A 19,139-nucleotide genomic window follows, 5' to 3' on the forward strand; every position below is an offset into this window, starting at 1 on the left:
TGCATGAAAAGGGATGGGCGTAAGTTGGTATGTAAAAATGGGTATCCAAAAAATTATATGTTAGAGTCAGAAAACAACAAAGATGGATATCCTCTGTATAGGAGAAGAGAAACGGGTGAAAAGGTGAAAATTAGACATGCTGAGTTAGATAATCGGTGGGTAGTATCGTATAATCCGTATTTACAGCTCATGTTTGATTGCCATATGAATGTTGAGGTATGCTCAACTATTAAAGCGGTAAAGTATTTATACAAATACGTTTACAAAGGGCATGATCGAATCTCATATAAGATTACTACTCCAAATGAAAATAAAGTTGATGAAATTGAACAATTCCGAACTGGCAGGTAGGTGTTGATTATTTAATTTGTATTATGTTGTTTTTTTTTTGCCTTAAATTTGTATTACATCAGAGAATTGAACAATCTTTTACTTTTAGGTGGGTTTCCCCGTGTGAAGGAGTATGCCGAATATTTGGATTTGATTTGTATGAAATATATCCTCCTGTTATGTCGCTGCCTGTACATTTACCGAATTGCAATCTATTGCTGTAAGACCTCGTGAAAATCTCAGACGGGTAGTTAGAGATTCAAAACGTTCACGAACACCGTTGACGGAATATTTTAGAATGAATGCGGCAATTGATAGCGGTACTAATATTTTATATGGTGAATTCCCAGAGCATTATCGATGGGATGCAAAAATAAAAGAATGGGTTGAGAGGAAAAATGATGTCACTGTTATTGGGAGGATAGCATTTTTTTTGCCTGCTGAAGGCGAATGTTTTTTTTGCGACTTCTGCTGTTACATACTAGGAATGAAAAATCTTTTTCAGATTTATGTACAGTTGATAATTATGGCTGTGCTACATTTAAGGAAACTGCTAAATGACTTGGTCTTTTGGAAGATGATGATGCTGCATCCATATGTTTAGCCGAAGCTGCAGAGGTCCAGTTACCAGATGCTTTAAGATGACTTTTTGAACGGTTTTGATTTTTTGTCAACCAAGTGATCCATCTGCTTTATGGGAAAAATATTATATGGCGTTGTCAAAAGATTTTAGGTATAAATTTAAGGATTGTTCTGATAAAATCAAGCAGCTTATTGTCAGTTTGTTAGAACAACATCTTGAATCCCTGGGTAAATCGCTAAAGACTTTTGGTTTAGATCATCTATGTTACACTGTCGGTGATGATTTTAGGAGAACAAGAGATATAGCTGATGCATTAAATACAGCAATTCCTCAGGAATTTATAAATAAAAAGGACTGTTTGAATGTAGGTCAGTTGAAAGCATTCGATTGTATAATGAAACATGTTCATGAAAAAACAGGTGGAGCTTTTTTCATTGATGGACCGGGTGGCACTTGAAAGACATTTCTATACAATTGTTTATATGCGGAAATTCGACTGATGGATAAAATTGTATTGCCTACTGAAACATCTGGAATTGCGGCATCAAATCTTCCTTTAGGGAGAACAGCTCATTTTAGATTTAAAATACCAATTGATCACGAGAACTCTTTTACGTGTGATGTGCCAAAACAGGGGAGTTTAGCGCATTTAATAAAAGAGACCACTTTGATTATTTGGGATGAGGCTTCTATGGCCAACAAGGCAAATTTACAGTCTCTTCATTTGCTACTGCAGGATGTATGTGACAATAAATCACTTTTTGGTAGTAAGCTTGTTGTTTTGGGTGGAGATTTTAGACAGGTTCTACCGGTTGTGCCTCAGAAGTCTTTAAAACAGGCTGTTGAATCAAGCATAGTGACTTCATACATTTGGACATGTCTGAAGAGGTTTAGATTAACAGAAAATCAAAGAGCTCGTGAAGACCTAGCATTTTGTTTGTTTTTGCTATCTCTTGGAAATGGTGAACTGCAATCAAATGAGTGTGATTATGTTCGTTTGCCTGATGGAATGATTCAACATCTGAATGGAGAAAGATCATATTCTAGAGATTGTAAATGCAACATTTCCAGAAGTTGAAGAAGGTACAATAACATCGGATATCTTTGCGGATAGGGCAATTTTAACTACGATGAATGATGATGTGGATTTGGTTAATTCGGTTTTAATTGACCTGTTTCCTGGAGAAACAGTAATTTATAAGAGTTTTGATGTAATGCTCAATGATACGTGCAATATATATCCGGTAGAGTTTATAAATAAACTTTGTCCAGGAGGAATGAGTCCGCATGAGCTCGTTCTTAAAAAGGATTGTCTAGTGATTTTGTTATGCAACATAATGCCTTCTGAAGGACTGTGTAATGGTACAAGATTGATTTGTAAGAGATTTCTATCGAACATAATTGTCTGTGAAATATCTGTTGGACAATATAAAGGGACAACAGTTTTTCTACATCGGGCAAATTTACGACCTCCAGCAAATGGCAGGTATCCCATCACCTTTGAAAGAAAACAATTTCCTATAAAATTATGTTTTTCCATGACAATTAATAAATCGCAAGGGCAGACGTTAAATCAAGTGTCCATATATCTTCCTCGTCCATGTTTTTCCCATGGTCAGTTGTATGTGGCTCTATCTCGGGCAAAAAAGGCTAAAAATGTTGTAATATATACCACCAAACCACCTGAAGGGTATCCCACGAATTCAGTTAGAAATGTAGTGTCTTATGATATTTTAAAGTGTTCGCATATAATCTAGCATTAAATATTTAGTTTGTTGTTTAATGTTATTTGTAGAACGTTATTTGTTGCAATAATATCCATGATAAATTGTGTTGCTTGATTTAATTTTTATACTATCTATTTTGTATCGTAAATTTCTTGTACTATGATACGTGTTTTTTTTGTAAACTCCTTTTCCTTTCGTTTAAAAGATGCAAGCATCCTTTTCATATTTTGTAGTTGTCTCATATTGTTTATCATCTCTTTGCAACTGTTTATTGTGTTTTATTTCACATTTACGGGTAATTAATTATTATATAGTATAGGATAGTTGGATGTTGATTGGATGTTGATTATAAGCTTGATTAAGGTTTAGAAAAGAGAGAGGAAAAAAAAAAGGAAAAAAAAAAAGGGTAAGAGAACTTCTTGTTGTATTGAAAACTGAGTTTGCTGGTGTTTGAGATGATCATGAATAGTTAATAATGTTGCATGGATATGAAGCTTGTAATTTTGAGATCTTACGTTTTACTGAATCACAGGTTTGAGTACGGATTGAGAATGGAGAGTGTGGGTCGTCTGGTATATTACACTGGATGTAACGTAGATTTCCTGGTGGGTGCTATTCAGCTGAAAGTAAGTAGAATATTGGCGGTACTGGATCTTATCAAATGGTTGGATAACGACCGTCCTAAGCAATTAGCTTCTCACACTCAATTTAGATATAGTACAAGTTAGGTTTTAGTTCAACAAAGGAAATAAATAAATAGTTGCAATTTCATTTAAGTGAAATTTGAATAGTTTATATAGTTGGGTCCGTAATTAATGAGAGCGATTGAAAAATTCAGAGGTTTAATGGGTAGTTTTTTCTGTGAAAACGTGGTCGTGAGAGTTTAGTGGGATTTTTGGCGGTTTATCGAGACTTAAAATTATATAATTTCGGGAAATCGTAAAAAGGAATATTTATTCCAAATTCCTAATTATATTTTTGTAGGCGTAAACGGTTGAAGTCACCACTTTTCTTTCCACTTTGAAACTCCGTTCCAAGTTTTTGTGAATCCGGAATTTATTGTGGTACCAGAGACTTCGAAGCTCAGTATTGGTTGGAAACGAGCTAGACGAAGGTAACTTTTTCTAGATTTATTTTGGACCTTTTTACTTTTTTGTGATTTTAATTTCAAATAAATATTTTCGACAAAAAATGTCTCGCGATCAAGAACTGGTGAAAAGATTTGTGATTACTAAAAAGGGGGACGATGAGGTATTTCAAGTACCTGTGGGTTCTGTCTCTTTCAAAGAGTGGGAGGAGCCAACTACTTCTGTAAGTCGTTGCAAACATGGGCCTCGACGATTGACTGAGGGTGCTGAAGAGTGGTATAATCGTGTTGAAAATTCGGGGATTGCGACTGCTGTTCCGTACAGTTGGTGGATCGTGGAAAACCAACGACACCGGTTTGCTGAGCAAATTGAGATTTTTTATGGTATTTATGAACAGGATGGATATTGGTGTCGAATGCCAGTATTCGAAGACAGAATTCACAGACCTCCGCCTGGGTATGTCGGGGTATATACTAGGCAGTTACAGTTTGGGCTGAGATTCCCTCTTCACCCTTTCGTAATCCAATTGCTCAATGGTTACAACATTTCGTTATGTCAGCTTACCCCAGCCAGTATTCGTCGGGTAATGACGTTTTTATGGGTTTCTCTTTTTTATGGATTTGACCCTAATATTCATATATTTCGAAGACTGCATGAATTGGTGCCAGATAATGCATCTAGCAATCGACATGGTCTTGGATGGTGGAAAATAGAATCACGAGAATGGTTTATGACATCTTGGCCAGACGACATGTATAATGAAGATTGGAGGGGTCAATGGATTTGGGTGAGGGCTCCTTACGAATAGAGTCATCCGAATTATTTTGGGGCGGCAAGAAATCTGAGGAGGCCTGATAACAATATGTCTGTTATTGGTCCTGACGATATGTCAGCCGAAGCAATGTAGTTGCTGAAATTGTTTGGGAAAAGGAGCATAAGGAAGCGGGGCCGAGAACAATTCATTCCAGAGAATTGGCTACCCTGCTATCATTATATATTCCAAGAAAAGATTTTAGCGGCAGTCGGTCTTAGTCGAATATATCGAGATGGTGAGAATTCCGACAGTTGCCGAATGATTATGTTTGCTTTTTTACTATTAATTTCCACAATTGCCTTCCCGATTTTACATATGTTACATAAAATAATATACTATCAGCACTTATAAATTGCCTTTTTCTGATAATAAAAAAGAAACAAATTATAAATTAAAGTATTTTTATTTTTGTATTTCAGAGCTGCATGAAACGAACTGTGGGTTGAACTATAGATGTTTGGGAATAAATGTTAAGCGACGTGTGATGAGGAGTAATCCCCCGGTTATTGTTCAGTCTGAAAGACCTCCTTCGTTGTGTGTTTCTAAGTTAGACATAGTTGAATCAGAAATATACTCTAAACAGAAGCCTTGGTATCTAAAATGGGATCCATTTTTCCCTCTGGGCCCAGAAGAAGAAGCGGGTGCTATTGCTGCTACCGCTGCTTACGGAGTTGTGAGAACCGAGGGTATAGCAGACAGATCAGAGTTTATTGTCGGGATTGATACTGAAGATAAAGGGTTATTGAAAACTTCGGTAAGTATCAGTTTGTTTGTTGCTTTGTGATGTTTTAGAGCTCTCTTGAAGTACAAATTTTTTCTCAAGATTTTGGCTTGGGTATGCATGTTATGTGTAATTTAATGATTGTTTAATATGTGACTATGTGAGGAACGACTGTTTTAACTTTTTTTTATCTTTCTTCTATAATTTGCTTTATTAGCTAAAATTAGTTAGATATATCTCCAGTTTATATACCGTGTATGTGTGTGTTTGTTGTTTTTGTTTGGACCATATTGATAATACAATTCGTCCACTGTCCTTTTCCTTTGTTGCAGGTTGATGAAATAGAAACAACAGTACATGAGGAGGCGTCTTTATCCCTTTCTTTTTCTGCAAAGGGAAAAAACGACGATATGTCCAGAAAAAGAGAGGCTCGAGCTATTGTTAGACCAGATCAATTTCCTTTAGAGGATTATTCTCGTTCATTCAAGAGGTTTCGTCAAGGCGAAGGTGTTTCCGAGATAGTAAGAACGAATTCACCAGATCCCTTTCGTGTTCAGAATCAAGAAATTCTAAAGACTTTTGCTGTTCAGAATCAGGATGAAGATGTCCAGCAAAAGTTTTGTCCTTTAAATCTTAGTCGACCCCAGCATTTGGCATATCATTTCTCTGAGAATGTTGAACGATATACCGATGCTTTCATTATACATTTTGATAATGACAATGTACTGAATCCCAAGGAAATCTCGGTAGATCTCAAGGATAGTGAAAAATGTGTTGAAGTGCCTCGCCAGGAAGATGTACCATCCGTTTCTGGTATGGAATCATTCAAGACCTTTAAGTCCAATGAGATGGGGTTTGATTTTGTCCCACTTGTGGTTGTCCCTAAGGCTGTAAGGGACAGCTTGATAACAAGCCAGAAACCAGCTGTTGAGTTTTTTGGGGACTTCACTGGTCTATCCGAGTTTAAAAAAGCACAAATATGGTCAACTCAGGCCGCTGCTGGAGTTTCCGAATCAGCTGTAAAGGTACCAGACCTCGTAGCCGAACATTACAAGTTGCTGATGCTGGTAACATTCTCTACTTCCGTTTGCCTTTATTTATTTGTTTATTTTTTTCTCGGTTCTTTTTTTAAATGGTTTATGTTAAAGTGCCTGACTCCATAATAGCTGATACAGTGTTCCTTTGCCAAAGTTGTAACTTCTGATATGTAGGCTATTCAAAACCACGTAATTATTGCTGGCTTGAACGAGGAGCTTAGGAATAAAGCTAAGACGGCCGATCATCTATGTGACATTGAGAAAGAAGCATGTTGAAAAAGCATTTTCGGAAAGCCAGGCTCAACTGAATAAGACATCGGAAATTTTCCGTAATTTTTTCCATGAACTTGAGCAGTACTTCTTTCCTGAAATTGAGCAAAGTGAAGATGTCGTCTATTTCTATGGAGCTAAGAATATTCTAAATTTGGAGGCTCGAATTCAGCAAAGGTTTCGAGAAGAGGTATCGGCCAGAGAACTACTGGCTAAACAACTGAACGATGAAATTATTCTCATCAATGAAGAGGCTGAAAAAATAAACAGTGTGAGCTGAAAAAGGATATAGACTGTCTAAATGATTTGATTTCAGTTAAAGATCTTAAACTGACAGAGGCTCAATATGAGCTTCAAGCTGAAAAAGATTCTGCTATCAAGGATAGGGTTGATTTAGAAAGTGCAAGGGAACAGCAGAAGACCCGTATTTACACGCAAGAGCAATATAATGAAGGTTATGAAAATGGGTTCAAGATTAGTCGTCGCCTTGCAATTCATCTAGAGCCAAATATTAATTGGGATGCAGCTGAAAAATGGTCTATGAACTCTGGTCACCCAAATATGTAGTACCCACACCCTAATGAGCTTACTTTGCTTGGACGTTTAGCTAGAGAAGAGGTGTTGGAAGAGGATGAGGACGGTGAAGAGGATGGTCCTGGAATTGATAAAATCGCCAATATTGACTTATCTGTTGCCGCTGAAACCTTAACGACACCTTATGTTGATGAAGTGAATGCTGAGGTATAGGAATTCGGGTGGTCGTTTGCTTCGTATTGCGGATCTACAATTTGTTGACTATTGAATTTCGTTTTAATCTTTTGCCTTCTCTTATAGGTTTCAGCTGGACCTCTGTGTACAATACTTGTATTAATTTTTGTTTTAAATTGTACTTAGTTCGACGATTGGGTTTTCGCTTGTGTTCGTCTGCCGATTAAGAGTTTGCAGTTTTGGTTGTTCTGCATAATGCGTTTTGTTTAACGTAGTTTTGGCACGGCTGTAGAGTTTTGTATCGGCGAATTCAAACTTCCGTCATTTAAGAGTTTACAGTTCTTGTTATTTTCAAGTGAATTCAAACTATTAAACTCCAGGTAGATATACATTAGTTTTGTAGCTTCCCATGTAACGAGTGAATTACTAGGCAGATATACATTGGTATACTCTATATTGAAAAAAATATAAGTGATCTTCCAATGTATTATTTCCCACTGATAAGTCTACACACCAGTTAATAGTTGTATGCTATTTTTAAAAAAATAGATCGATCAAGTACATTTCACTTGAACAACCTAACATCACAACATATAACATTATATTCTAAACCCAAAGCGATTAGGAAAACATTAATTTAAAACAAATAAGATGTTATTATATTATAGTTGAAGGCAGAAAGATTAATATACAATAAAGCAGGTTTCAAAATACTACGTATTTGTTTCATAACACTGCTTTAAAAATATGGCAAATATCATAAATTCTAAAAAGTCTAATTACACCTTGATATTAAGAAACCGTTGTGGTAGACTTCAGTCACAACTTTTACTTTTATACGTATCAGAGTCTTGAACTGAATCCTGATCATCTTCATTGTTATTCTCATTATCAGAATCAGACTCGCCATCATCGTCACTATCATCATCTGCGTCATGATCTTCATCGTCGTCATCATCATTTAAATCAATATCATCGTCATTATCAGCGTTGTTACCAACGGCATTCCTTTTAGGCTGGAGTTCTCGGGTCTGGGTTTTTGAATCGGAAATTTCACTGTCTGATGACACGACTATTACTTTTGGGTGATGGTTTAAATTATCGTCCATCCGTTTTCTTTTACTGCTTGGTTCTCCCTTTTCTACATTTCGGTCCATATTAGGAGTATGTTGCTGCAAAAAATCAAGATGACTATTCATCTTCTTTGTGATATTAGCAAAATATAATAAGAAACTTGGAATTTTCTCTTGTTTAGAATCTCCTTCGTTTGGCTTCCATGTATTTGGAGAAAAAACTTCCCCAGAAGCCGCAGTGCTGTTGGTGCTTGCCACTTTTGTTTTTTTTTAAAAGGTTGAAGGAAAGTAATGAATGGAGAAAACGAAGTACGAAAGAAGTAGATACAAATATTGAAAAAAAAAAATGGCAGAGCGGTGTTAAAAATAAGATAACTGCAAATATATATAGGCAATCGTTTTCCAATATTAACAATTATTACTTATTCTTGAAAGAACAAGAACTTGTATTTCCCAATAAAAAATTAAATCACTTTTACACGTAAAAGAATTACCAAGCAGTGAAAAAATCTTTAAACAATGCGAAAAGGTATACTTTAAAAATACCTTGCTTATTATATGTAATATCAATATACAAATGTATTAGTTATTTAGTATCATTTTCATTTCCTTTCAAAACATAAGAAAATAAAAAAAAAAAAACAAAAGGAAAAAAAAAATGGTAACTGATTAGGGGATTTTTCCCTGCCAATCATCATCTGACAAGTGGGCTATTCAGGCTCTGTCAAGTGTCCGCCACGTGGACCAATTGGAGCCTGCCACGTGTCAAGTGTTGACCGATCCACCTTGGACCTCTTATGCCACGACACGTGGCCTCCCCATGCCAAATGGGAAAACCGGCCACCTAGGCCCAAAGTCTTATGGGAGCCCAATCAGCTCTTGGTTGACCTAAATCTAGGACTGACACGCATCCCAAGGCATATAAATACCTTCATTAATACTCATTAAAGGGGTATTCAGCAATTAATTACTCTCACTTAGAGAACCTAAACACACTGATCACTCCTCCCCTAGAGGAACCAGATCTCCCTACCTTTACTTTTCCGCATTTATTACTCCTCAAAGAAGTACTAACTTGACCGTCGGAGGCGGAACTCCCACCACAAGGAGTCTCCGTTGTTTTGCAGGTATAGGCGCAAGGATACCGGTACCGGAATTGTAACTCTCCCGCAGGACATTAAAAAACCCCGAAACAGTAACTTCCATTATTAACTGCTCCATAAATATAGAAAGATAGCCTCCCATCGTAACTTCCAATTGTACTGCTCTGTACATTTTTTTTTTGTTTCAAATCAAATAATGTAGTTATGATAGACAGTTTATTACTTTAATTAGTGTATATTTATTTGGTACTATTAAATTGGCACTGAAATAGCAGTATTCACGAATTTTAATCTGTACATTCAATTGTGTTCTTTTAAAGCCTACTGAAAAAGGAAAAAAAAAAAGGAAGAGGTAATGATTAAAGTTTAAATATCTCTGATTATTTTGATTTTTAAAATAGGAAAAAAAAATATATGCAGTTATTGTTAAAAAAAAACAGAAATAGAAAGTATAACGGTTTAAATTTTAAAAAATTTAACAGAAGAAAGAATACGAGAGGTTTTCTTGAAATTGAAGTTGCTTAGACTAAATAACAATTTAACACTTATACGCAAACATATCTGGTTAAATAAATAACTGATATTTACCCTGTATACCAATAGTTGAATAAGGTTTCTATATGGTACGATTTTTTATATGTTTTATATTTATTTTTTATGAGTAATGATTAAAATAAATAACTGATATTAACTTTGTAACCAATAGTTAGATAAGGCTCCTGTATGGTTAAATTTTTTACATATTTTACTTATTTTTTAACGGTCGTGATTTCATAATCTAACATAGTTAATTACAGCTATTCATTTAAACGTATATTATAACAGATTTAAAATAAAGAAAATAAATATTAGATTTAATCAATTCAACAAAGGAGGAAAAAAACAAAAAAATACCATTTCAAAATGTTGGAATTTAGATAGCTTCTACAGTTAGAGCCGTAATTAAGGAGTTCCATTGGAAATTTGAAAGGTTTAGTGGGTAGTTTTCTTCGAGATAACGTGAACAGTAGGGGTTTTGTGGGATTATTGGCGGTTTATCAAAATGAAAAAATTATCTAATTTCAAAAGCGCGTATTACAAAACTTGTCTTCCCAGTTCATCAGTTACTTTTTTACAGACACAAACCCTTAAATTCGTTAATTTCCTTCCCAATACTAAAATTTCATTTCAAATTCCTGTGAATCTCCGATTTATCTAAGTCTCAGAAACTTCGACATTCAGGTTTGACCGGCGACGAATCAGATAAAAGGTAATTTTTTCAGAAATTAATTTGAATTTGTTTAATTTTTTTAAAATTTAATTTCGGGTCGATATTTTTACGGAAAAATGTCACGAAACCGAGAATTAGTCGAAGGATTAACCGAGAGTTCTGAAGAGTGGTATGATCCTGTTCAAAATTCTGGGATTATGAATGCTGCTCCGTAGAATTGGTGGATTGTGAAAGATGAACAGCACCAATTTGCCAAGCAAATTGAAATTTTACGGTATTTACGAAACAGACGGGTACTGGTGTCGTATGCCGGTTTATAAAGATAGAATCCATAGACCTCTGCTAGGGTATGTCGGGGTATATACCAGGCAACTACAGTTTGGTCTGAGATTCCCTCTCCACCCTTTTGTCACCCAATTGCTAAATGGATATAACATCTCGTTGTGCCAACTTACCCTAGACAGTATACGAAGGATAATGACATTCCTATGGGTTACCCTTTTTTATGGGTTTAAACCTAGCATTCATGTATTTAGGAAGTTGCACGATTTGTTGCCGGTTAATCAACTTGATAATCTACATGGTCTTGGATGGTGGCAAATTGAACCCCGAAAATGGTTCTTGACGTCTTGGCCAAATGACTCGTCTGATGAAAATTGGAGTGGTCAATGGATTTGGGTGAGGGCTCCGCCTGAAGAGGAACATTTGAACTACTACAGGACGCCGAGAAATCTGAGAAAGCTTGATAACAGCATGTGTGCTGCCGGTCCCGACGAAATGTGGGTCGTTGACATACAGCTATTGAAATTGTTTGGGAGAAAAGTCATAGTAAGACGGGGTCGAAGACAAGATTTCCCAGCGACCTGGTTACCCTGTTATCACTATATCTTCCAAGAGCATATTTTAGCTGCAGTCGGCCTCAGCTGAAAATACCGATCCGGTAAGGATTCGGCTGGGGCCGTAAGTTTATTACTGTTTAATTGTTTTTATTTTCTATTTTATTTTAGAAAAAAAAAAAAAAACTTATTTCATTTTTTATAAGAATTCCAATACTGCATGAAGCAAACTGCGGCTTAAACTACAGACGATTGGGGATAAACGTTGAACGGTGTGTGACAAAGAGTGCACCACCAGTCACACCCGTATCCGAAAGAGCCCTTGCAATGTGTGTTTCTAAGCTAGACATAGTCAAACCTGAAGAATATTCGAAACATAAGCCTTGGTATCTAAAACGGGATCCATATTTCCGTTTGGGTCCCGAAGTGGAAATTGCTGCTACTGGTGCTGCATGTGCTGTTGGTGTTGTCGTAAGAACAGAAAATTTAACAGTAGTTTCAGGAGTTAAAAAGATCGGGTTTAGAAGAAAACGAATTGTCTACAGCTCTGGTAAGCACAAGTTTGTTTATTACCTTGTTATGCATGATATGAATTGCTTTTAAAGATTTTTGCTTAAAGATTTTTGCTTGAGGAAGCTAAAAATTCGAATGCTGCTGTATTATGTCTGTTTACTTAGTAAGAAGTGAATGTATAATTTTGGTAGTCATTTCCCTGTAATCTGCTTCATTCACATAAATAAATTAGTTAAATACAAGGTTAAACTATATTTTGTGTGTCTATGTTCACCGTTTTTCTTTGGACCATACTGATAACACATTTTTTTCCACCTCTCCTTTCTTCTGCTGCAGAATGATAATATGGCTAGAAAAAGAACAGGTCGAGTTGTTGTAAGACCAGGACAGTTTTCTTTAGAGGAATCGTCTCCCTCTCCCAAGAGGGTTCGGTTAAATGAGGGTTCATCTGAGGTGGGGATTCAGAAGACTCCAGACTCCTTCGTTGCTCTGAATCGAGAAACACCAATTCCTACTTCTGTCCATAATCGAGAAGAGGAGGTTCAGCAGGAGTTTAGATCTGTGTTTTATGATCAGCCCCAACATTTGTCACAACATTTCTTGACGGATATTCAAAGAGAAACTGATACTTTAATCTCACATGTTGTGAATGATAATGGGAAGAATTTTAACAAGGACTTAGATTGTCTGAAGGAGGGTGTAAAATGTGTTCAAGTGCCTCTCCAGGAAGAAGTTCCATCCATTTCGGGAATATGATCATTCAAAACATTTCGATCCAATGAGATGGGATTTGATTATGCACCACTTGTGGATGTTCCTGATGCTGTCAGGGACATGTTTTTAAAGAGCCGACAACCGGCTATTGATTTTTTTGGAAACTTAACGGGTCTATCGGAGCTAGAACGGGCTAAAATTTGGTCGAACCGGGCTGCTGTTGGGGTGTATGAACCACTTGATAGAGTGCCGGATCCTATTGCCGAAAATTACAAATTACTGATGCAGGTAACTTGTTCATTTTTTGTTTGCTTCTTGTTTTCCTTTTTTTATCACCGTTTCAACTATTTTAAGGTTAGTATTTAAATGGTTGAATTCGTACTGCCCGGGAGTTTGTTTCTTATCTGATTATTTAATTTCCAATATGCAGGTCGTTCATAACCTTGTAATTGCTGGTGGTTTGAACATGGAGCTAAAGGAAAAACTTGAAACTTTGGAGCATCAGGCTGAAATGACGGAGTTGACGAAAAGAAGTGTTGAAAATTCTCTTCTGGAAAGTCAATCTAAACTAAATCAGACAAAAGAAATTTTACATAACTTCTGTCAAGCACTCGAGCAATTCTTCTGCCCTCAAATAGAGCAAGGTGAATAGCTGATGCGTTCCTATGGAGCTAACAATGTTACAGATTTAAAAGCTCAGATCCAGGAAAGATTTCAACAAGAGACGTCGCTTAGAGAGCAAATTTCTAAAGAATTGAATGACAGGATTACATTGGTTAAGAAAGAGGCTGATAAAAAGGAGGTTGATTTTAAAGCAGAAATTAAGCACCTCAATGATTTGATTTTAACAAGAGATCAAAGTTTGCTGGATACCCAAAAACAGATTAAAGCTGAAAAGGATTCTGCTGCCAAGGATAGGGCTGATTTGGAGGATGCAATGCGGCAACTAGAAACCCACATCTATACTCAAGAGCAGTATGATGAAGGTTATGAAAATGGATTCAAGATTGCTTGCCGCCTTGCAATTCATCTTGAGCCAAATATAAATTGGGACGAGGCTGAAAAATGGTATATGAACATTGATCACCCAAAAATGCGGCATCCACACCCCAACGAGCTTGCTTTGCTTAATCGGTTAGCTAAACAGGAAGCGTTGGAAGAAGATCCCGATGGTGAAGATGAAGATGAACCACAAGGTGACAAAATTTCCAAATCTGCGTCATCTGCTGCTGCTAACGTACCGTCTGTTCCTGACACTGACGTAGTGAATGCTGAAACATAGGGATTCGGGAAGTCGTCTGCAGAATCTTGCGGATCTACATGTTCCTGAAAACTGAATATTCGCTTCTGCTCTTTTGCCTCTTTGGTTTCAGCTGGCCATATGTGCATAAAACTCTTTTTATTTTTTGATTGAGAATATGCTTGGTTCGGCGGTTATATTTTCCGCCTGTGGACAGCTGCCGATTAGTAACTTCCTTTTTTTTTTCCTCAGAACGTTATATATGCTACATGGAATCGTCCTTAGTGTCAAATTTCAACTTGGTGGGTTCAAATTACTAATGCTTTTATTAGCTTTTTTTTTGCTTTATTTTCCCATCATTCTCTTTGTATATTATTAGTTCTTAGTTTTTGATATTATGTCGGTAAAACGACTACGGTTGAACGTCTAACTATCTGGATTAGAATTTATTTTAACTTGAATATTTGCACTCAAATGTTCTGATATTTTCCTAACTTTTAAGGTTGTGTTAAAAGGGTTGCTAATTCTGTGATTATTGTTCTCCTAGATTTTTGTAGGTAAAGTGAATTACTTATATCCTGTAAGACATAAAAAAACAAAAAATATTATTTTTTTTTCCTTTTGTTACAGATTATGTGTTATTGTTGTACTTTACATCCTAATAATTTAAAACTTCATTTTGTGTTTAACGAAGAAGACATATTAGTTGATAATTTCGTTTATCCTAAATTGATTCTATGATTTTTTTTAAAAATACTGAATATAGGATGGTGGTTACTAAGTACTACTATTTACGATTACTTAAAAGTGATTACAATTTAATACTTTTTATTGTAATGCTAGGTGTAGACACGGAGACTATTGTTAGATTTACACATGGAGACATAATTTTCCTATCATCAATGTCGTTTAATTTAATTTTTACTTTTCATTCACATAATATCACAATAATTAACATATAGGGTCAGCGAGATTTGAGTGAAAAGTTTTGCAAAAGAGATAATTATTCGTTAGTATGTACAAAAAAAAACCATAAAACTGGCCCAGATCATGGCTCATATATCACCTTTTAAATGCGAATGATTGGAGTCGTGTGGTTAGGATGGGTTGACCATTTTAAATGGACTAGACCATACTTTAGTATGTACCTGGAAAGCTAATATAATTATTGGGCTTTAATATCGAATCATTTAAACTGACTCAACTGTACTGAATTAGTTAGAATCAAATAACCTGTCCAATAGATTTACATAGATAATTGTGATTTGAATTAGTTGGAATTTAGGTCGTTTTAACCATCATTAAGGAACGTGATTAGAAATTTAAAAGGTTTTGTGGGTAGTTATTTTTAGCAAAACGTGCTTGAAAAAAGGTTAGAAAAATTTTTGGACGATTCATTAACTCTCGAACTTACGGATTCCGTAGACTCCTACATAAATACTTTTTGTGCAACTCAGTAGCCGTTTATTTATAAACATATCTTTCGAGATTGTGCGATTTGTCATCGCTACAACTATCGGATTTATTTTGTCCGTGATTAAGCACTCTTTCTATCGCTCGGCAATTGATTCTCTTTAAAACACAGTTACTGCAATTGCGTTTTTACCTCTCCGATTCTAATTATTCATTTCAACTTTCATTGATCCAGAATCTGATACATAATCCGCCGACTTGGAGTTCATTACTAGCGGGTGCCGAAATTCCCACAGGTAATTTTCCCCAAAATTTCTTCGAATTTGTTTGTTTATCTGCAATTTCTATTCCGATTTTGTATTTCTTCGTAACAATGGTTCGAAAACGGATTTTGGGAAAAGGCCCATATCTGTTGAAGAGGAAGAGGCTAACTTGTCTCAAGATTTACCTACAATTGGTCGACGTAATCGACCACTTGGGCGGATGCCACCTCTTAGTCACAATGATGTTTTTCCGAAAATCGATCAAAGTGAACCGACAATTGAAACTCCGATTTTAGCTGTACCCTTGGCTACCCTGTCGTATAGAGAGTGTGAAATGCCTACTACCTCTGGAAGTAGTTCTACGCATGGGCCTCGTCGTCTGCCGAGAGGAGCCGAAGAGTGGGACAGCCATATTGATAATTGGGGATTTACATCTACTACTCCATACACATGGTGGATTTCGGGAAATTCTCGGCACCGTTTTACTGAGCATATAGAAATATTTTACGGCATTTACGAAGAGGATGGATATTGGTGTCAGATGTCGGTTGCTGAAGATAGGATACATAAACCTCCGCTTGGGTATATTGGTGTATATACCAGGCAACTGCAATCTGGATTGAGATTTCCTCTCCACCCCTTTGTGACCCAAGTACTGAATGGGTACAATATCTCATTGTACCAGTTAACACCGGTCAGCATTCGGAGGGTCATGACATTTTTATGGGTTGCCATTTTTTATGGGTTTAACCCAAGCATTCATGTGTTTCAGCGGTTACATAAATTGGTGATGAATAAACAATCAAATGCTGATCACGGCCCAGGATGGTGGCGAATTGAATCTCGAAAAGGGATTCTGACAACTTGGTCAAACGATACTTCTGACAAAGATTGGAGGGGTCAATGGATTTGGGTGAGGGCTCTGTACGCGGAAGCACATCCGAACTTTTTTGGAGGGCCGAGATATTTAAGCAAGCCCGACAACAATATGTCGGTTATTCGGTCGGCTGAGTTATCGGTTGACGATTTAGAATTACTAAACCTCTTTGATAAACTGCCTATTGGAAGACGAGGACGAGAACTTTACATGCCGAAAACTTGGCTACCCTGCTATCATCATATCTTCCAAGAGAAGATATTAGCCGTTGTTGGTCTAAGCCGAAAATACCAATGCGGTAAGAATTTCGTATATGGCCGAAAATTCATGTTTGACGTTTTGTTGTATCTTTTTACAATGTTTGACTCGTAATATTTTCAGAACTGAATGAAATGAACTGCGGCTTAAACTATACACTGTTGGGAATAACCGTTGACAGAAAAGTAACGAAGAGAAATCCTACGATAATTAAACCTTCTGAAAGAGCTCCTTGGTTGCGTGCGTCTCATCTTGACATAGTCAAGAAAAATGAATATTCTAGGCAGAAGCCTTGGTACTTGAAGCGTGACCCATTTTCTCTTTTGGGTATTGAAGAAAAAGCTGTTGCTAATGCCGCTGCTTTGGACTTCGGCAATCCTAAATTCGATAACGAAACTGCGTACAAGGTCAACTCCGACGAGAACGATTTATCTTCGGCACATACAAATTTGTTTTTTGTCTTGTTTTGCTTAAAATTTTATCCTGAAAAATTTATGTTTCCTAATTCATAAGAACTTTACTGAGTTTTAAATCTCGGGAATACATTCATTTTAATCTTATGAATTTCAGGGTAAATAACCGACTGTCTGAGCTTTCGCTTAGATTTTTTCCATTTTTTCCCCCTTCCCTTTTATTTTTATTATAGAAGTACGGGAAATTAAGCAACTGATCCATATTAATCAACTTCGACTACAGAATGACGAGACTTCGAGTGATCAATTTTCTTCTGACGAAAAATATGAAGAGGAGGCCACGAAAAGAAAGACCATGACAGTTGTCAATTTCGGCCAAGTTTCCTTAGGGGAGTCCTCTCCATCGTTAAAGCGTCGTCGTATAGCTGAAGACACGGGCGAAGATACCGTGCAGGAAATTACAGCTTCTTACGTGTCTCGGAGTCGTCTAGAAGAAATGCAGCAAGAAATTCCATGTCTGATGCCTTGTCCTCGTGAACATGTGGAAGAGCAATCTGCCGGAGAAAACCGAACACAGACTGATGCCTTCACCCAGCATGCTCAAGATGACGATGTGGTTATTTTAGAGGACAGGCCGGAATATTTAAAGGAGAACGAAGAGCAAGCCGATGAGTTTGTGGATGTGCATCGTACTTCTGCTGCAGACTCTATCAAACCCTTTCGGCCTAACACGGAATTTGAATCTGCCATGCTTGTATATGTCCCAGATACTGTGAAGGAGGGTTTGATAGAAAATCGAGAACCTGTTAAAAAGTTTTTCGGAGATTTATCTGGATACTCCGAGTTAGACAAAGCCAAGATCTGGTCAAACCAGGCTACTGCTGGAGCATCCAACCTATCAGAACAAGTGCTAGATCCTATATACGAAAATTTTAGGATGCTGGTGAAGGTAACTTATTTGTACCACTTTTACTCAGATGTTTTGAAAAAATGTTAGTGGGCTCCTACTAATTCTAAAAAAATCTCTGCAATTCTTTCGGCTGTTTAGCAAAATAAATTCTTAAATACCTTAGTTTGACTTATTAAAAAACTATATTTTTGCTTGAATGGTTTCTTTTGTCCTTTTCCAGATTTCCAAATTTTTAAAATAACTGAATCGTATATATCTTATTTAAAATTATCTTAATATTATATCTCGGCTAACGTATGTATTTCCAATATGTAGGCTGTTCATAATCATGTGGTTATCTCTGGTATGAACGAAGAGCTCGAAAAAAGGATCGAAGCAGCTAAGGCACAAATTCACGTTGCAGAACTAACGAGGAAAAATATAGAAATTATGATTTCGGAAAATCACAACAGAGAGAACGATATGATGGAAAGTTTCCAGGTCTTCTGTCGAGATGTAGAACAGTATTACTTTCCTCATATTAAACAAGCTGAAGAGTTATTTTGCTCTTATGGAGCTGAAGATATAGCTGAATTTGAACTTCTGCTAAAACAGAAGTTCCAGCATGAGGTGGACGTCCGAGAACAATTGACTAAGGAATTGAATGAAAAATTTTCCTTCGTCAAACAAGAAGCTGACCAAACACAATTTAACCTTGAAGCTGAAGCCAAACGTCTTAACGATTTAGTTTCGGCTAAGGATATCAGTCTGATAGAAATCGAAAACCAGCTTCGAGCCGAAAAAGCTGCTGCTGCCAAAATCAAGGTTGAGTGGGAGGGTACCAAAGAGTTGTTGGAGACCCAGATTTATACCCACGAACAATACAACGAGAATTATGAAAATGGATTCAAAACTGGTCGTTGTCTTGCGATTCATGCTGCACCGAATATAAATTGGGATTTGGCTGAAAAATGGTCTATGGACCTTAATCACCCAAATATGCGGCATCCACATCCTAATGAGCTTGCCTTGATTGCTCGGCTTTCTGGAAACAAAGTC

General features: G+C 36.6%; 2 protein-coding genes across 2 annotated transcripts; one reads left to right on the plus strand and one right to left on the minus strand.

Moving 5' to 3' along the window:
* The first annotated feature begins 1,412 nt into the window (after positions 1-1,412).
* Positions 1,413-1,991, plus strand: LOC110718060. The gene has a single exon (XM_021896864.1). It carries the CDS (start codon positions 1,413-1,415, stop codon positions 1,989-1,991), a length of 579 nt encoding a protein of 192 aa, XP_021752556.1.
* A 6,102-nt stretch (positions 1,992-8,093) lies between these two features.
* On the minus strand, positions 8,094-8,477 carry LOC110718061 (phosphopantothenoylcysteine decarboxylase subunit VHS3-like). Its single transcript, XM_021896865.1, has one exon. The coding sequence runs from the start codon at positions 8,475-8,477 to the stop codon at positions 8,094-8,096; it is 384 nt and encodes a 127-aa protein (XP_021752557.1).
* Positions 8,478-19,139: the final 10,662 nt, after the last annotated feature.

Source organism: Chenopodium quinoa, unplaced genomic scaffold (genome assembly GCF_001683475.1).
Source record: "Chenopodium quinoa cultivar QQ74 unplaced genomic scaffold, ASM168347v1, whole genome shotgun sequence".
Classification (NCBI taxonomy): domain Eukaryota; kingdom Viridiplantae; phylum Streptophyta; class Magnoliopsida; order Caryophyllales; family Amaranthaceae; genus Chenopodium; species Chenopodium quinoa.